This window comes from Microtus oregoni, unplaced genomic scaffold (genome assembly GCF_018167655.1).
Source record: "Microtus oregoni isolate MIOR12 unplaced genomic scaffold, Mior012 000010F_ref0000083, whole genome shotgun sequence".
Classification (NCBI taxonomy): Eukaryota; Metazoa; Chordata; class Mammalia; order Rodentia; family Cricetidae; genus Microtus; species Microtus oregoni.
The window spans coordinates 10,000,890-10,019,491 of record NW_024543069.1 but is presented as its reverse complement, the minus strand read 5'-3'; the positions used below and the strand labels follow the sequence as shown (position 1 = coordinate 10,019,491).

Genomic DNA, 18,602 nt, shown 5'->3' with positions numbered 1-18,602 from the left:
TTAAAAAACATTGATTGAATGAATGAATAATGATTTGTCAAATATTTAGAGCTGCCTCAAACTGTGATACTTTAGGAAGCCACGTTAAAACTTTTAAACATTGTTTTGTCCTTATCGTTTGACTAGTATTAAACTGTCTTACCAAAGGCATGCCGAATATACCAAACTCCAGCATTCCAGTGATGGACCATTCCATCTGCTCCCACGAGGCGGTGTTGTCTCCGAGCCAGTGAGCAGCATGCCTTCCAGAGCCGGCAAATGTTGACCGGGTGAGGATGAAACTTCTCTTACCAGGAAAGACTTTTTCCACAGCCCTAAAAATATAACCCAGTTAAAATGTAAGTGTTATTCCAAAAACAAATTTGAGTTCACTGACTTAAAAAACATGGCTTTCAAATATATATTTGATCATTTTACACAAGACATACATTTATAAAATTTTATAAAATTTGTAGCCTCAGTTTTGCATTTAGGTACCACAATGCAGCTCAATTAAATAAATTCTGATCAAACACATAAGAAGGACATCTTTGAAAAAGAACATTTTCTCTCAAAGGAAAATTATCAGAAACAAACAGAAAAACTAAATGTACTTCAAAGTATGATGTCAATCAGACTTGCTTTATAAAAATATTTTATCCTTATGTGCCTTTTGTACATTATAAGCTCTATTGTATTGAACCATAAGATATGGCTGTTTTATTCCTCCAATAATTTACTTTCACACTGCACTTAGGTTAAATTAATTCATTTTTGAATGTTATTAATTAAAATAGAATTATGATGTTTCTCTCCTGTCGTTTCTCCTTCCAGCCAGTACCATCCTTTGTCCTCTACTTTCAAGTCAATAAAACATTTTTTTCTTTTATTATTATTCTTACAGGTGGGTGTGCACAAAGAGGAGTATAAACATTATAATAAAAATATATAAAAGTTTTGGTACATTGTATGAGTTGCCACCAGCAAAGCATTAACACTTGAGCACTTACATACACTTGCAAATTTACTGACACTGTGGTCTGAGGGTTCTCAGTTACTGGTCTGTCGAACCTCATACAGAACTAGCTAAGGAACAGGAATTCAATGAGCGCCCGTTGCCTGGTTCTGTTCAGTGCCATGTTCCTTATTCTATTATGCTCTGCTGCTTAGAAACTAAGTGAATTGAAACACTTAATTTTGAAGACTGAAGAGCAGTTATTGCATCACCATTTTCTTAAGCCTCTTGAGAATGTCACGATTACTAAAAATCCAAAACTTTATTACTGTTTTCCATAAAAAGTAAACAGAGCAAAATTTTAAAGGAAACTTCTATTAATTAATCCAATTTTTGCTCAATATGTGTATTACATGATTCTTGATAACTTACTACTATTGATAAGTTCAATAGTAACTTGAGAGTAAGAGAAAGATATTTTAATACCATGGAATTTTACCATGAATTTTTTTTAAATTTCTTACTCTTGAAACTTTCTGTGTAAATTGCTGGACTTCCAGAAACACACAAATAAACAAAACATAATGAGTTATTGCATTTCTTCATAAAATTTTACTTACTTCTCTGTGGCGATAGCCATGCTGTACCCATACAGACTGTGGACATCATACTGTTTCCCCCAGTGCTGCACAGCATCCATGCAAAGGGTTTTGGAATACAAAAGTTTGTCAAGAATATCTTTGAGAAAAAGAACATAAAAAATTCTTGTGAGTTATTTTAGAATGGTATTTGTATTTTCTAATGTATTTTCCCATACATGATAAAAAATAGCAGAAGACTACATTTAGTTAAACAATATCCAATTATGTTTATGCATTTTATTCCTGTAGAGACTTGGAAATGATTTAATGCAATTTAATTTAACTAAATAATCTTCTATGGTTTTAATATTAAATCAATCCATGAGAAAGTCATTGATGAATGAATTGCAATGTACACACATATAGAATTTCCACAAATACTAATTTTTGTCATTTATACTACACAAGTTGACTTAAATGTGATTTTGGTTAGGAACTGGAGAGATGAGTCAGGAAACAAAGTGCTCAGCACACAAGCGTGAGTACCTAAATTAAATCTCCAGCACCCACATGCAAGGTACACATGAGGATGAGCTGTCTACCTAGCACTGAGGAGTAGAGACAGTTGGCTCTGCAGAACTTTCTCTCTCTCTCTCTCTCTCTCTCTCTCTCTCTCTCTCTCTCTCTCTCTCTCTTCTAGCCAACCAGTGATGTCTAGCTTTAATGAAAAAAATTCTGTCTCAAAAATGTGTTTTGAGGAAGTTTGGCTCAATAAATAACAAAGCTTTCTCTGAAAATTTGGGTTCTGGGATTTAAAGCTCTGCACCCACATAGCAAGATATATATATATCTTGAGAGAGAGAGAGAGAGAGAGAGAGAGAGAGAGAGAGAGAGCAGATCTGTAACTCAGTGAGTTGGAGCAAAAGTCATTAGGGTGTGTGGGAAAATGTGAGTCCTAATTTCAAAGAGAAACCTTTCCTCAGTGGAACAAACATTATTTGATAGGAGAGTAAAGAAAAAAAATCTTTCTGGTTGTATATGTGCTCATGAACATGTATGCAAACATTCATATAAACATAATAATAAATAAAATTTACAAAATATGATGCAGAATGATAGATGAAATTAGAATCTTATTTTCCACATGCTTTCATGTAGAAATATACAAACATGTACATATGTATAAAACACAAACAAATATTCAACATAAATAAGGTAGGAAAGAATAGACAAGACCCTAGGTATTTCATCTGTAAACTTGAAAACATGTATACATACAAACAATATATGCAGAAATAAGTATTATAGCAATGTAATCATAACTTGTTATATTTGACAAAGGAAAAGAAAAATCAGTGACTTTAGATTTCAAAAATTTAACAGTTTATGATTTAGAAATACATTTTAGAAATTTGTTAGTTAACAAAAACTTTCTCTTAACTATGGGTAATTAGTAAGAAAATGGAACTTACCAGGAGTAAAAGGAGGGTAATTCAATTCATTGACAGCGCAGCCTTTCAGAGAACCTTGAATAAAGCTGGAAACTTCATTCATGTCCTAAGTGGAGAAAAAAGGGAAAATAGCATCAGTTAAAAATGAAAAATAGCAGATTTCTTATGCTATTTAAAAAGACATCCTTAAAATTGCTTATCTCCTTGATTATATACATGTATGTGTGTATATGTGTATATATATACATACATACATATATACATATATATATATATATATATATATATATATATGGCATACATGGCATATTACATGACAGACATAAAAACAGGGTGCATATGATAGGACAGGAACTTTAAACTGGGGGAAAGGATTTTAAATATTAAAAATACCTCTCATTTTACAGAACTACAAATCTACACAAAGCACACCGTGCCTTCAATAAACAACTTTCAGAGTTGTTTCAATCTTCTCACTGTGACTTATTTAAACCCTTTCCCTGCAAATTTATTCTTATACATATTTGACTTTGATGGGCAGTTATCTAGATTTCATCATGCACGCAGCCTATTGCTGATACCTATATTCACTTAGTCCACAGCTTGCAAACTGTCATAAACCATGGAAGCATGGGATCATAGGAGCATCACAAAAAACCTTAATGATTTCCAAGGAGCCTTAAATTATCTTAATTTTTTTCTAAGAAAGTGTTAATCACATTTATTTTTTAAAATGTGTTGAGGAATTATTTTAAGGTATATGTGATGTGATATTCCTGTTTGTCAATTGGATTACACTTGTAGTTAACAAAAGCTCAAGCAGCTCAATACAGCTGGGAGGAATTTTTCCTAATTACACTGTTTGAAGTAATTTAATTAAGATCCACCTTAAATCTGGGTCACACAGCTGATGGCAACCAAACCTTGTCATTAAAATATTGCGTAATTGCTTTCTAATAAACATTGTTTTCTGAATGGTAGTAGGAAATTACTGACTTGGAGACTAGTGAGAAAATAAACCTAAAACACATCATAGATATTTGATTATTCTTTCTGCTGTGTAAGTATAAACAGTGTGACCTCATAGAATTATAATAAACATTCCATATACCCTTCTTCTATGAAAGTCTGCACAGGAATCGTGACATCACAGACAACTTTCCGTGTTTATCCTCCTCAAATATGGATAATTCAATAATTAAAACAAAACTCCCAATTAGGTAAATTAATGATTAACTAATTATATATACAATTTTCTCATTAAGATGGTAGCAGACCTAGACAACCAAGGAAAACCCATCTACAATATCTATTGCTCTACAGAGCTGTTATGCTTTTCCTAACCTCTGTTTCGTGTGTGTGTGTGTGTGTGTGTGTGTGTGTGTGTGTGTGTGTGTTCTGGCTTATGTTAAGTTTTTTCTAAAACTAGTGTTTAGAATGTATTATTGTCTTTTAGTAAAGTTAGAGTCACAATAAACACAGGTTTACTTTGACTTTCATCTGACTGACCTGTAAATGACTGAGCTGTGATTAAATAAAATTCGGAAAAACAAGCAAACAATATCATCCCAAGAATTTTCCAAGAATTATAATTTTCTTTAGTGACTTCAAATATGTATAGATAATCTAGGTATTAAATTTTAATTGCTTTGAAATAAAATACAGACCACTGCAATTTTAGATTGTTCTTGTCCATCACTTACTGGAAGGGAAGCCTCCTAAGGTGGGTGGGCACTAGTGATACAGGGTTCTGGTGATTTTCATATGTGCTTTGAAATTGTACTATTTTTATTAGGTGTGTCCCCAAATAAATCTTCTCAGATAAAAATGATAGACCAAAAGTATATAATTCCATATATAAAAATTATTTTTTTTTCTTCAAAGTCCACTAGTTGGGAAGAAAAAAATCTAAATTTACACTTTTAATTTTTGTTTCCTTTCTTCTACATGAATAGTGTTTGTGTTTTAGAAAGTGATAGAAAATGCTTAAATTTTATTTAGAATATATTCTATATAGAGATATATAATGCGTGTGTGTTTTTATGGATAAATCATTTTGTGATCACCAAATAGAACTATTTGTTTACAATAGCCACTTACAATCCACAGTCCGTCATATTCCACTTCATTATGGAAGATATCACATTCATTTGCCCACCACTCAATGGTTTGGGGATTAGTAAAATCAGGATACACTGTTAATCCTGGCCAAACCTAGAGGAAGAGTTCATCCACATGAGCACATGAATAAAAGAGAATTTAAAATATAAGTTGTATTTAACACACATGTACTTAATAATCATATCAGTATTATATTTCTAATATTGTACTTCAGTAGGTATGTATGATGCATGTGCAGTCCACATTCAAAATTATCTGGACATTATATTAAACTCCCTTAAGGGAAAGTTGGTTAGTAAATATAAAAAAGAAGCTTTAATCCCAGCACTCTGGAGGCAGAGGCAGGCGGATCTCTGTGAGTTCGAGGCCAGCCTGGTCTACAAGAGCTAGTTCCAGGACAGGAACCAAAAGCTACGGAGAAATCCTGTCTCGAAAAATCAAAAAAAAAAAAAAAAAAAGAAGCATTAAGTATTTAGAAGAGAAAACACGGGAATAGATGCCATCAGGAGTAGAAGTAATCATAACTCTTAGTATTCTTGTAGATTAGATTAATAAACCAGAGTACTGTAATGTATTCCAGTTTCATTAATTGAAAACATGTCACTACATTTCTAGACACATCTATCTCCAAAAGCTTCAAGAAAAGAAAATTTCATTATTACAACAATATACACTAGACATTTTCTGCGTTCTAAAAATTTTTATAATTTTTAACATAATATTCACTAAAAATTTGAGAGATATACTTTTATCATCATTTTACATTTCAGGTATGTTAATTAAATCCATCTTGCAGGTGAGACATGACACACAGACAAATCGAATAGGATGTTCAAGACCATACTCCTCACATTCCTGGTTGGCAGGAATGTACATTTAAAGCACCAAAGACCAGACCCTATGATATCAAAGGCTTTATCTCTTTATTATGTATTCCTTTTCAAACTCTAATTTATTATATATTCACTCAATAATAGCATTAATAAAGAGTAACTGGATTTTTATTAATTAAGAAAAGGATATATAGTTTTAAAACCATATAAACACAATTGCTTGCTAATCTGCTCGGGAACAAAATGTCAAGTTTTAAGAAAACATATGAAACATTACTGGGTAGCAACAGCAAAATCATGTTTGGCACTTGTGGAGTCTATAATCATGGAAAAAATTGCTGCCCTAAAGTTTAAGCTTAATAATTGCAGTAAGGATAAGTAGGATATTTGTCAATGTCATAAATAATAGTTTAATAAATACACATTTGAAAATTGCTATTTCCTTTTGCAGTTTTCTTTAGTTTTATTAAAACCACAGCATTGAATACCAACTCCATGTATAGAGTCATTATTTGCTATTGACAAAACTTATGAGTATACTTCTAAAAAAGAGTATTTATTCTGTCAAAATATAGGCATCACAGCTTGAGCAGGTGGCTATGTCAGTAAAGTGCTTGGCATATAAGCATGAGATTAGCATTTGGATTCCCAGAGCAGTCTGAAATCCCAGCACTCCTAAAGTAGCATGGAAGGAGACAAGAGAATCCTTGCAAGTTCCTGGAACGACCTAGTGCAGCAAACAAGGACTCTGTAACAAACAGGGTGGAAGGCAAGGACTGACACCCCGTTATTCTCTGACCTTTGCTGGCACACATAAGCCAGAACTCATATGCATATACATTCAGATTTACTGACAGACAGATGCATATATAAATACACATTTATCTAAAAGCTAGGCACATTTTGAATTCCTTCAAAACTGGCTCTGTGATCTTTGAAATTTCATTTTCATTTTCTATATTTCAGTTTTGTTCCTTTGAAGTGATTTCAATAATTGCATGTTATTTTGTGATTTAAAAGGAATTCATAAAACTCAGTGCCTAGTATATGGTTACTCAGTTTGTACTTGCAAATATTTTATATTAAATTATCTATGCAAACCTTACAGAATTTTTGTAAGACTTTAGACAGTGTATAAGATTTAGTGTTTATTGGTTTTGATTTTAACTAATCACTTTAAATAACCTGCTATCGTCTTTTCACAACTAGATTCCTTTAAAGACTAATGCATGTTTATTTGAGTAAAATATCCTTGCATAGTTATAATTCAAATCCAAAGAAGAAAACACACACACACACACCACATATATGAACAAAATTGAAAATCAGAGCCAATTGAACTTAACGGATTTGAGAACTTACCTCTCCAATAAGTGGTGTCGTTCCATCTGCCTCTCTCACCCAAACATTTTGTTCATTACCCCTCCTATATGTATCATATTCTGCTCCATTGGCTCGTCGATTTATAGATATCGCAGGGTCCTGATAAAGAAGTAAGATTCTGTAGGCAATATTTTAATGTACAATTGTATAATATTAAAAATATTTTACTAATTTATCCTTACCAGGATAATAACATATTTTTGTCCGTGGTCATGTAAATCCTTAGCAAATTCAGGAAGCCCACTGAAATTAACACTATCATAAGTAAAGTCTTTTTTGTCTTCCATGTAGTCAATATCGGTGACTTGTGCATCCTAGAAATTAGCAAAAAGTGCTTCAGTGAGAGTTGAAAGAGCTTTCTTGTAATGCCAATCTTTAAGCACAAACATTTGTTTCATTCAGAAAGTAACATAACAATGAACTCAACAAGGTCATAGGAAAGCAGTCTAGTGTAATTTAATCTCAAAATTTGGAAGGTAAAGTAGGAGGTCCTTAAAAATCAAGGACAGCCTGAACTACAGAGTGGAGACATTGTTTCAAAGGAAAAAATGATAAATTAATGTATAGTTTATTTTATATGAAGAAGAAATAATACTTTTATAAAATTATTTGCTTTCATTTATATGGCTCATTTAGCTTGCTTCCTCTCTTTAGTGCTGGTTATGAAAACTAGAGTCTAATGAATATTCTACTACCAAACAACTCTCTTAGCCCTAGATTGTCTCTTTTTCATGTGTAAAAGGCTTAAACTACTATTAATTGAAATTTGTCATTGGTGAGTTTCATCCATGCCATATCTGTGTGTGTATAAAACATTTAAAAAACAAAATTTTATTTAGCAAATTTAAATATATATACCTAAATGTGTATAATTGCTAACTGCATTCCTTATACCCACAGATAAGTGTGCCTTTTACTCCTAAGCAAAGAAATCTCTTTTTGGAGCCAGTGTAGAACTTTACAGCAATCCACAACTGATGAAAAGTCTTCGGACAGCTGATGCTGGTGTCCCCAACCCAGACTGATACATCTACAGTGCAATCCCTACAGACTCAGGGAATATTGCACAAGGATACGCAGGGAGATAGTAAGAGTCAGAGGTCCAGGACATCTGCTGTAAGATAGTGTCTTTCTATGTGACATCATAAAATCTTAATTTGGTCATCTAAGCTTGAACTGCTCAATGACAGTGCCAGTCGGTATATCAGCATTGATGGTAGAAATCTCACAAAAACATAAAACGTAAGTGAAGATTTCTAGTGAAAAATGACAACTGAGAGAGGGAAAATTAGTCTTCTCCAGGGACAAGCCCTGGAATAGGTTGTTTAATACTACATGGTCAACTTTAAATACATATAGGAACATTAAATACACTCAAGAGGATGTATTTGTATACACATTTATATACACATAGAAGTAATTAAATAAGAAGCTATGGATTTGAGAAGAAATGGTGGGAACACAGAAGGAATGAGAAGACTGAGAGGGAGGGTGGAAATGATTATATACAGCACTCATTTAGGAATTTTCAAAAATTATATTAAAAATTGACAACAAATATTTTCATTTTGATAAAACTCCTGATAATATCTTCAAAAAATGTGTTTACCCAAATAAGAAGTGGACATTAATTTGAGAAAAGCAAGGAGGTATAAATTAGAAGGTCTGGAGGGAAGAAAGGAAAGTAAGAAATGATGTAAACATATTATGATTTCAAAAAAAGGAAAAAGGAAATAAATTCAATCAACCTGTGAACATCATATAAGAATGTAGAATACTCCTGTGTGGGTCTCTGTCTCTATCTCTATCCATCACCAGATGAAGATTCTATGATGATATGCAAGATATTCGTCAGTATTGCTCTAGGATAGGGTCATTTCAGGTTCCCAATCCTCAGCTGCCCAAGGAACTAACTGGGACTGAGCTCCCAAGGTCCCAAGGAGGAGCAGAAGGAGGGAGAACATGAGCAAAGAATGCGGGACCACGAGGGGTGCATCCACCCACTGAGACAGTGGAGCTGATCTACGGGGAGCTCACCAAGGCCAGCTGGACTGTGACCGAAAAAGCATGGGATAAAACCGGACTCTCTGAACATGGCGAACAATGAGGGCTGATGAGACACCAAGGACAATGGCAGGGGGTTTTGATCCTACTTAATGTGCTGGCTTTGTGGGAGCCTAGCCAGTTTGGATGTTCACCTTCCTAGATATGGACGGAGGGGGGAGGACCTAGGACTTACCACAGGGCAGGGAACCCGGACTGCTCTGTGGACTGGAGAGGGAGAGGGAGAGGAGTGGGGGGAGGGGGAGAAGGGTGGGAGGAGGGGGAGAAGGATGGGAGGAGGGGAAGGGAAATGGGAGGCTGGGAGGAGGTGGAAACTTGTTTTTTGTTTATGTTTTTTTTTCTTCTTTTCGCAATAAAAAAAATTATAAAGATAAAAACAAACAAACAAACAAAAAGAATGTAGAATAAATTTACCATTAAATCACTTTCATAATTACAAATGTTCTATATCATCAATGTAACATACTTTATCTATTCGAGTATCCTGACTTTTCATCATTTCCTGTTATGTTAAGATGCTTGTCCTTTATCCCCCACCCCTAGCAACCTTTCTTCTCCTTACATATGGAATGCCAGCTTCCCGGTTTCTTCTGACAACTTCTTTCACTGCATCTAGTGACAGGTAATTCCAGCGACTCAGTTGAAAGCCAAGACTCCAGTATGCAGGCATTGCTGGTCGACCAATGAGCTTGAGGAGAACGGGCAGTCAGTTAGTTTCAACAAAGAGAAATGTCTTTAGGATTACTAATATTAATGTGCTCTTTATTCTACAATTCCTCTAGTATTCGCTGAACTATATGCTATAAATACAGACTGCCATCTAAATTCTATTTTTCTCTGCAAAATCTCCAAGAACTTTCTCATAAAACATTAAGTTTTTGTTCTGTCCCACATCTTTTTTGTATTTTGTGTTAAAAAAAAAAAACACCTAGGAAAATAACATTCTCAAGATATATTTGTTTATCATGGAAAATCAGTGACAAGAATTAATGTATGTCTGGTGCATGAGATAGCTTGTATGAGCCCATTCCCTATGTGGGCATGCCGTGGTCAGTATTAATGAAGGAGGAAGGGCCTTGGTCCCACCCCACCTTAATGTGCCAGACTTTGTTGACTTCTTATGTCAGCCCTTACCCACTGGGAGGAGTGAATGGCAAGTGGACTTAGGGGGAGGAGGGATGGGAGATAACTGTGATTGGAATGTAAATGAAATTTTTAAAAATAAAGTAAAAAAGAACTAAAGCATAGTAAAAAAAGAAATTATAACACAAAAGTATGCTTTTTGTCATTCACTCATATCCTATTTTGGTCACAACTGTGAATGCCCTATACTTTCATTGACTATTTCTATTCTCCAAAATATTATACTTTCTTTTGATTTATTTTATCAAAAACTATCATGACTAAATAAAGTTTTAATTAGTAATGTTTCAAATAAATATGATTTCTGAGGCTAGCTATCTCATTATAAAAATTAATCAAAATAAAAATATACATTTACATAAATTCAGATTTCATTATATATGGAAATAATGAAGACTATCAGCTAATGTCTTTAAATTTTTTTAAGAAACATACATGTAGCCGGGCAGTGGTGGCGCACGCCTTTAATCCCAGCACTTGGGAGGCAAAGGCAGGCGGATCTTTGTGAGTTCGAGACCAGCCTGGTCTACAAGAGCTAGTTCCAGGACAGGCTCCAAAACCACAGAGAAACCCTGTCTCGAAAAACCAAAAAAAAAAAAAAAAAAAAGAAAAGAAACATACATGGAGTAGAGAAGAAGTCCTATGCATGCAACAAGAAATTATTAAACAACTTATAAAGCAAATTGTTGTAGGAAAATAATTAACAAACTCAGTCTAAAAACCAACCTCTTGGTATTGTTGAACTACTTGTTCTGGTGTGTCTCCGAGAAATATATAGAAGTCTAGGATGCCTCCAGTAACTCTGTAAGTAATTATTGGAGTTGGCTGGATGAAGACCTCTACAAAGTAGAAATAGGACAAAATATACATAATTTGAGAAGTGTCCATAATGATAAAACAACTCTCACACACATTTAAGAGCACCTTGTTAGCCATATCAGTGGACATAATGTTCAATTATTAATAGAAAGGAAGCTACTGAAAATAAGAATAATTTTGGAGAAAGCAGAATGCTGCTTGTAAGGCCTTTCACAGGATAGCCAAGACTTCCCTTTCCAGAGTTGCCATGGCTACTCTAGAAAATGCAGAGCAGAGCATAAAGGGTCAGACTCCTAGCAAGATCAAACGTCTTGCTAAATTCATATCTTAATTAATTATTGCAATTTAAGATTAATTGAAACGCTGTATAACCACATATTAATTTCTTAAGAAAAATCCTAACTCTTTGACTTAACAGTGTACAAATAATTGACTGGATAATTATGAAACTTACTTCTCTTGCTGAACAGTTGTGACACAAGACAAGGTATGCTTTCCCAAACAGGAACATTCACAATTAAAACCTAATTTTAAAACCTTCTAATAAAATTTCACATGCTGTCGCTATTTACAAGGTTGTTCATTTTGAATTCAAACATATATGACGGGGATCAAAAGAGTAGTTGAACATGTCAAGATAAATTTCACATAAATATCAAATGAATTATTTTTACCCATTGCGTTGCTGTTCATGAGAAAAACACCGTAAGACTTCCCAGTGTTATCTTCAATGCCCATGAAGAATGTCTGATGCCCGTAAAGATTATGGTTATTCTGAAAGGTGAAGTTCAAAGATTAAATATTGAACTGAATCTAAAGTGAAGAAAAAATATGCTGAAATGGATTTACTTAAAACTTGCTTACTTTTTCAATTTGTCCTCCCATAGCTCTATGCTAATTTCCCTTTCTGTATATTACATAAAGGATTATAGTATATAAATAATAGAATGTACTTCAGTAAATAATTTTGTATTTGCAAAAGAGACATTAACATGTAGTAATAGATCACTTGCTTCTCTTTGCCTTATCAAAATTACATATATTTGAATAAGTCATTCAAATATATACATTCAACAGGATCCTTTTTTTTTCCTACAGGACACACAGAGAGATATCTATCTTAGATTCTGCAGTGTGTTTGTTAAGAGAAGATGAGGGCATGAGACGGTGCAGGTGAGTCCTAAAAATGATGGTGAAAGGAAAGTTAAGTCTTTCTTACTGGTTTTATATAGAAACCATTTTATAAAAATAGTAAAAAACTATTTTATATAAATAGTATTATCAAATGACATAAATGTATCAGCTTTTCCACTGTAATGATTTAATGTATAAAGCCAAGAAAATCTCGTACATCACCAGGACCTTCATCTCGAGTAAAGATTGGCCACGTTTTCCAGTATAAATCATGACGAAATCTCTTATGAATATGCTCCCCAAAGCCATAAATGTATTCACTCGGAAGTTTTGTTGAAATCTGCAGATACTGGTTAGAGTACACCAGTGGGCCAATACTGGTATCAAACCTGAACCACAAAATAAAAAGAAATGGTTTAGATACAGAAGAAATATTTCCTCCTTTTAGTTAAAGGTAGACATCATCCATGATTTCTAAAGCATCAGCCTTCAGATGCAGTCCTTAATGAAACCCCAAACTGTTCCACAAATAGAACGTGTTCATGGTATCAACGTAACTTTGTTTCCATCAATACAGTTTCTCACAGGCATTCTACTCTCTAGTCCTCCTCAGGTCTCAGAATATCACTTCCACTGTCCCTTGTGCTAGTCAGAAACAACTTACATATAAATAAATAATAGATGTATACATAAATAAATAAAGCAAGACACGTTCTCAATGACTATAACCCAGGTTCAGACTGTGTTGTGTTTGGTACTGCATCACTCTACTGATTTCATTCATGATAAAATTAATTTCAAAATCAGGGTTTTGAAATTCAATAAAAGATGTCATGTCAAAATTTTGAAAACATATTCTTCATTTCTCACTCATTATCAAAAGTCTCCATATCTTCTTCCATTTATCCAGCTTGAGAAAAATTTATTTTTTTGTGTGTTACTCAATTTTATGGTTAGAATTGTCTGGAGTTCACATGTAATTAATTCAGTAAAGTATTTCTCTTTCTGTATTGGACTTCTCTGCTTAGAATTAAGTACTTTTTAGGAAATACCTCAATGCAAACTGTAAAAATGTCCAAATCTATTTAGTTAATGTAAATTGATAAGATTTGGCTTTCAGCACTATTCAACATTACCTATATCCTCACTTTTTCCTATTTAAAACTTATTTCTTTTATTTTTAAAACAATCCTTCTTTTGAGATTAAAGTATAATTACTACATCATCGTTCGTTCCTTTTTTCTTCCAAACCTTCCCATATACTCCTGCTTACCTGCTTTAAAATCTGTACCTTTTTACTATTAATTCTTGTTACATACATTGTGTGTGTGTGTGCATGCGCACATCGTATGCAATGCTACCTGTATAAAGGTTCAAATTTTTCCAGTAAATTACTAAGTTATTTGCACCAATTACTCCTTGCCCCAGACGATGCATTCTAAATGGAAGTATTCAACTTCTCTTTAACTTGATCTATGTGAGCAAATGATTTGGATATTCCCTTATAAATTAATACCTAACTGAATAGAAACCTGAATATTAATATTAATTAATACTAATTCTGAATATTCTTTCAGAAAGGAGGAAATAATGAGCGTAACGTACAGAGCAGCCATTCTTACATATGAGTTATATTGACAATGTAAAACTGTATCAGCACTTTCTTCCATCTCTGCCTTTTGTTGGGATCAACTGACATTTTCAAATTGTGTTTTAGTTTATTTCTTTAGGAAACCAAAATTATTTCATCAGCATAGTATTTATAGATTCTTACTTACACTTTTGGGATATACTTTGTGACTGGCACCTGGCAATCAGAAGTTTGCATCCTCTGGCAACAGAATAAAATTGGCTACCTATTTGAACGGATGTAAAGGCAAAATGAAATTATCACTTACAAGACTCTGTTGTTGCTTTTCCTGATCACTTTGATGCTGAATGGGTCTTGAGTGATTTGAACATTATAAAGTGCATTGTCAGCTGAGATTCCAGGAACATCTTGTACAAACTGATGCGGAACTTCATATCTTTTATTATTTGGATCTGTAATCTGTTAAGATTTTATACATAAACAGTAAGTTATAGAGATACTCCCACCTCTGATTTACTGCATGTAAGCAGTATACATACATACACACATACTCACACACATATATATAATTTAATACCTCAATATAAATGTAACATTTGGATGATTTTGCAAGGATAAACCATACAAATTCCTAATAATTAATTATACCTAATTGGTTAAGAAGTTTTCTATATGGTTGGATAAATATATTTATTGGTAATATAAGAAAGATATTGTCACTAAGTATAATTTAAAACTACCCTTTAAAATTTATTATTTTAAGTACCTTTTTTTATTGAGAAAAGGAAAAAAAAAACAAGTGTCTGCCTCCTCCCAGCCTCCCATTTCCCTCCCCCTCCTCCCAACCTTCTCCCCCTCCTCCCACCCTTCACCCCCTCCCCCTACTCCTCTCCCCCTCCCTCTCCAGTCCAAAGAGCAGTCAGGGTTCCCTGCCCTGTGGAAAGTCCGCTCTGTCTTAAGTATCTATCTCTATAGATATTCTAATGAAGACTGAATATTTTTAATTTTAATTTTTTAAATAAATATTTTTAATAAATTAAAAACCTAATAAATGAAAAAAATTGCATAGTGAAATTAACTACACCCTAAATCTATACATCTCAATGAATCTCTAGACTATAAATAGTCATTAAGATGGAAGCTGTGAAGGTTTTCATTGGATTTTAAGCTTGCAGGACAGAACATTTTCTGTGCATGTATCCACATCTTGAAAGAATTAGAACTAGAAAACAAATAGTTATATATTCTCTTTCATATCTGCTGTTTATTACTTTTGTTCAGTACTTACTCCACCCATTATTCTTTTAACTTTTGTGATTATATTTTCTCTAGAATGGAATAGCATACTTAATATATATATATGCTATTATATGAAAAATTTTATATGTATATAGATATATATTTATATTTATCTATTCATCTGTTAATTGACTGCTAGTTTTATTCCAGTTTTTGCCACAGTGAATAAAGTGTTTTAAAATAGCTGGATATGGTGGCTCATGCGTTTAATACCAGCATTCAGGAGGTAGAGGAGTGCAAATTTTTCAAGGCTATCCTGGTCTAGAACGCAAGTTCCAGGACAGTCAGGAGGACAATTAAACAGAGAAATCTTGTCTCTAAAACACCATATACAAAAACATCTTTAATGATAAGTTTGACATACATTGTGGTAATATATCATTTTCAGCATATTCATTCACATGGGGGCTATCTATCTTTTTCAGTGTAAAACTGATATATTACATAAATAATTTAAGTCTTAAATTTTTGAATGTTTTCCTAAAAATTTGCACAATCATCCTTTTCTTCTAAAGATTATATGTGTGTATGTGAGTGCATACATCCACAACTAACCCCTTTCTAGAAGCCAGCAGTCTCTCTCTTTAAACTCAAGAATGAAGTTCCAGCCATTGATTTCATAAAGCACTATTAACTTCTGTCAACTCAAATTTTAAATTAACATCTTGGAAAGATCTCTCGGTGGGTAAGAACACTTACTGCGCTTATAGAGTGAGGACCCAGATTCAATTTCCAGGACCCTCATGGTTGTTAACAGATATTTGTAACTCCCTTTCCAGGGTCTGATAACCATGCCTAGCTTCAGTAAGTACTGGGCATACCCATAGTGCACAAACATTCACAAAGACAATACATCTATACACACAAAGTAGACAAATGACGAAAATGCTTTAAATAACAATCTTACAGAGACTACAGTTACATGTCTTTTTAATACGAACATTTATTGGGCACAAATTCTTCTGAAGACAATAACGTAAGTATTTTAAATAGAATATGTTACTTGAATTCTTGAATTATAACTACATAAGAAACTTTTATTATTGAAATTGTCTTCAATGGGAAAATGACACATAAAAGGGGAATTAGTTTGGTAGTCATCTTTTGGAGATAAACGTTTCTCATGGTGGACAACACATGGTAAGGAAAAGAGTGTGTTCTTCAAGTATACTTTATGTCAAAATCTTTCTAGAAATATTTAAAAGCAAAGGCTGGAGAGATGAATCTCTTGTTCATATGTCATGTTGCTCTTACAGAAGTCCTGAATTCAGCTGCCTTCATATTTATGGTGCCTCATAACCATCTATAACTTCAGTTTTAGGAGATTGATTGGCCTTTTCTGGCCTCCATGGGCACTGCTCTCATGTGAACACACACATATAGAGACAGACAAAGTTTGCACATATGAAATAAAGAGAAATAAATTTTTAGAAATAGTAAAAGTCAAACCTTGAACCGAAAACGATTTGCAGTTTGTCTCTGAGTTGTGAGGAGGACACTTGAAATGTCATTACCAAACAGAGTAGGAGAAGCGATTCTGTTCAATGTAGCTTCATGCCCTTAAACAAAATGGAGGGAAGCACATACATTTGGAATAGTTATAAATATTAATTACTAATTTGTATATTTTAATATTTTTCTAATAGTATCACAAATAACTATTTCTTTTTATATTGCAAGATGAAACCATGAAAAATATCTTAATATAATATTCAAAAATTTTGCTCTATCTATTTTTGGAATTCTATTGATGATACTATTTTCATCAAAAACTAAAATGAACTCTTTCTACTCAGAACACGCAATGAACTATGATGAGAGGGACACTCCTTACCTGAATCTTTTGGGTTTATTGACTCAGCACTATAGCCATGGTTGTTTGAGAAGAAGCACCAGGGAATGACAGAGCTGTTCCATGGACGCCAGCAACAGCCACGCTCTGCACATTTTGCCTGGGAAAATATTTTCAATGAATAACATGAATGGCATTATAATAAGATGTACTAGTATCTGTGTTACTATTATCAGTTTCAGTATGCACGTTTTAAAACTTTTTACCCTCTCATAATTATGTTTTTCCCTTCATCATTATACTAGTGAAGAAGAATTTGAATACTTATGTTGTGTTTACAAGACATCAAAGTCAGGTGAATTTACATAAATGAAAATTTAGATTTAGTTCATGCCCATGTAACTTATAGCAATGACTAGGGCTTACAAACAGGATCTTGTACGTGCTAGATTACTGCTCCTTCATCACAGTCTCAGCCCAAAGTTTTATAACAAGTTGTCAGTCATTAATTAGTTAAACATCTTGGTAGCTGAGTAATATTAAAGTCAGAACAAATTACTATAATTTAATAAACATTACAAAATGTTGACTTACAGTGATTTTACTAACTGCATGAGAAAAACATATAAATTAGAAAAATCCATAAGTGCAAGCATACTTAAAATGTTGAATGGCATGGTGATATTAGCATAATTGAAAAGTCATATTTTCAATTATGAAACATTTTTTGCAAAATGAATACTGGTATAATATTCACATAATTTTTTGTGAAAACAATATTTCAAGTGCTGCATGCTAATCAACTGAAAGTCCCCATCAAATTCCTATCTTCATATCACATTAAAATGGCTCCATGAACAAAAACACACATTTTGAAACATTACACACAAGAGTGCAAAAGGATTAGTTGATACTTCTCATAATATCAAATATGTAAGCCTTTATTTGAACAGTTTTATCTCTAGTTATAGAACCTATCCAAACATCCTTAATGACACAAAGTTATATATGTAGTAAAATGAATAAAACAACGACCGTTATAGCAGACTAAGTTGTTTTATTCTAACTAATTTTGTTCTGCCTGTCACCACGAGTAGTCATAATTTCAGTAAAATCCCACAAATAAGATGGCAAAAAATCCTAAGTTCTTGTTTAATTACGTGGCTCGAGTACATGTATATGCTTTAGCCAGAATTCTATGGCATACTTATGTAATACTTAGTTGAAACACTGGTATAAACCAAATAATGTTCTCATATTTAAATGTTGTAGGAAGGCCTTCCCATATTAGTTCATTTGGCAATAGCATTTTTAAAGAAGAATAGGGACTTCAATAAAGTCGTAGCATGGAGCGTCATTCAAGAATATTGGTGTCTTTATAAAAACAGGTTCCTCCTTCTGGTGTGCATACTAAGGAATGTTTCTTGGGGATGGCAAGAAGCTCTATCTAAAACTAA

General features: G+C 33.2%; 1 protein-coding gene across 1 annotated transcript in view; it reads right to left on the bottom strand.

The window, feature by feature from the left end:
* The window catches only part of Si (sucrase-isomaltase), a 66,067-nt gene that overhangs the window by 41,623 nt on the left and 5,842 nt on the right, over positions 1–18,602 (bottom strand). Inside the window, exons 4-16 of the mRNA XM_041659225.1 lie at positions 17,188–17,305; positions 16,803–16,912; positions 14,362–14,513; positions 12,681–12,852; positions 12,004–12,103; positions 11,237–11,349; positions 9,930–10,055; positions 7,486–7,617; positions 7,283–7,402; positions 5,067–5,180; positions 2,988–3,072; positions 1,555–1,672; positions 143–314 (exon numbers count right to left, since the gene is read on the bottom strand). Of these exons, the coding sequence (XP_041515159.1) occupies positions 143–314; positions 1,555–1,672; positions 2,988–3,072; positions 5,067–5,180; positions 7,283–7,402; positions 7,486–7,617; positions 9,930–10,055; positions 11,237–11,349; positions 12,004–12,103; positions 12,681–12,852; positions 14,362–14,513; positions 16,803–16,912; positions 17,188–17,305 (1,632 nt within the window). The remainder of the gene's footprint in view (positions 1–142; positions 315–1,554; positions 1,673–2,987; positions 3,073–5,066; positions 5,181–7,282; positions 7,403–7,485; positions 7,618–9,929; positions 10,056–11,236; positions 11,350–12,003; positions 12,104–12,680; positions 12,853–14,361; positions 14,514–16,802; positions 16,913–17,187; positions 17,306–18,602) is intronic.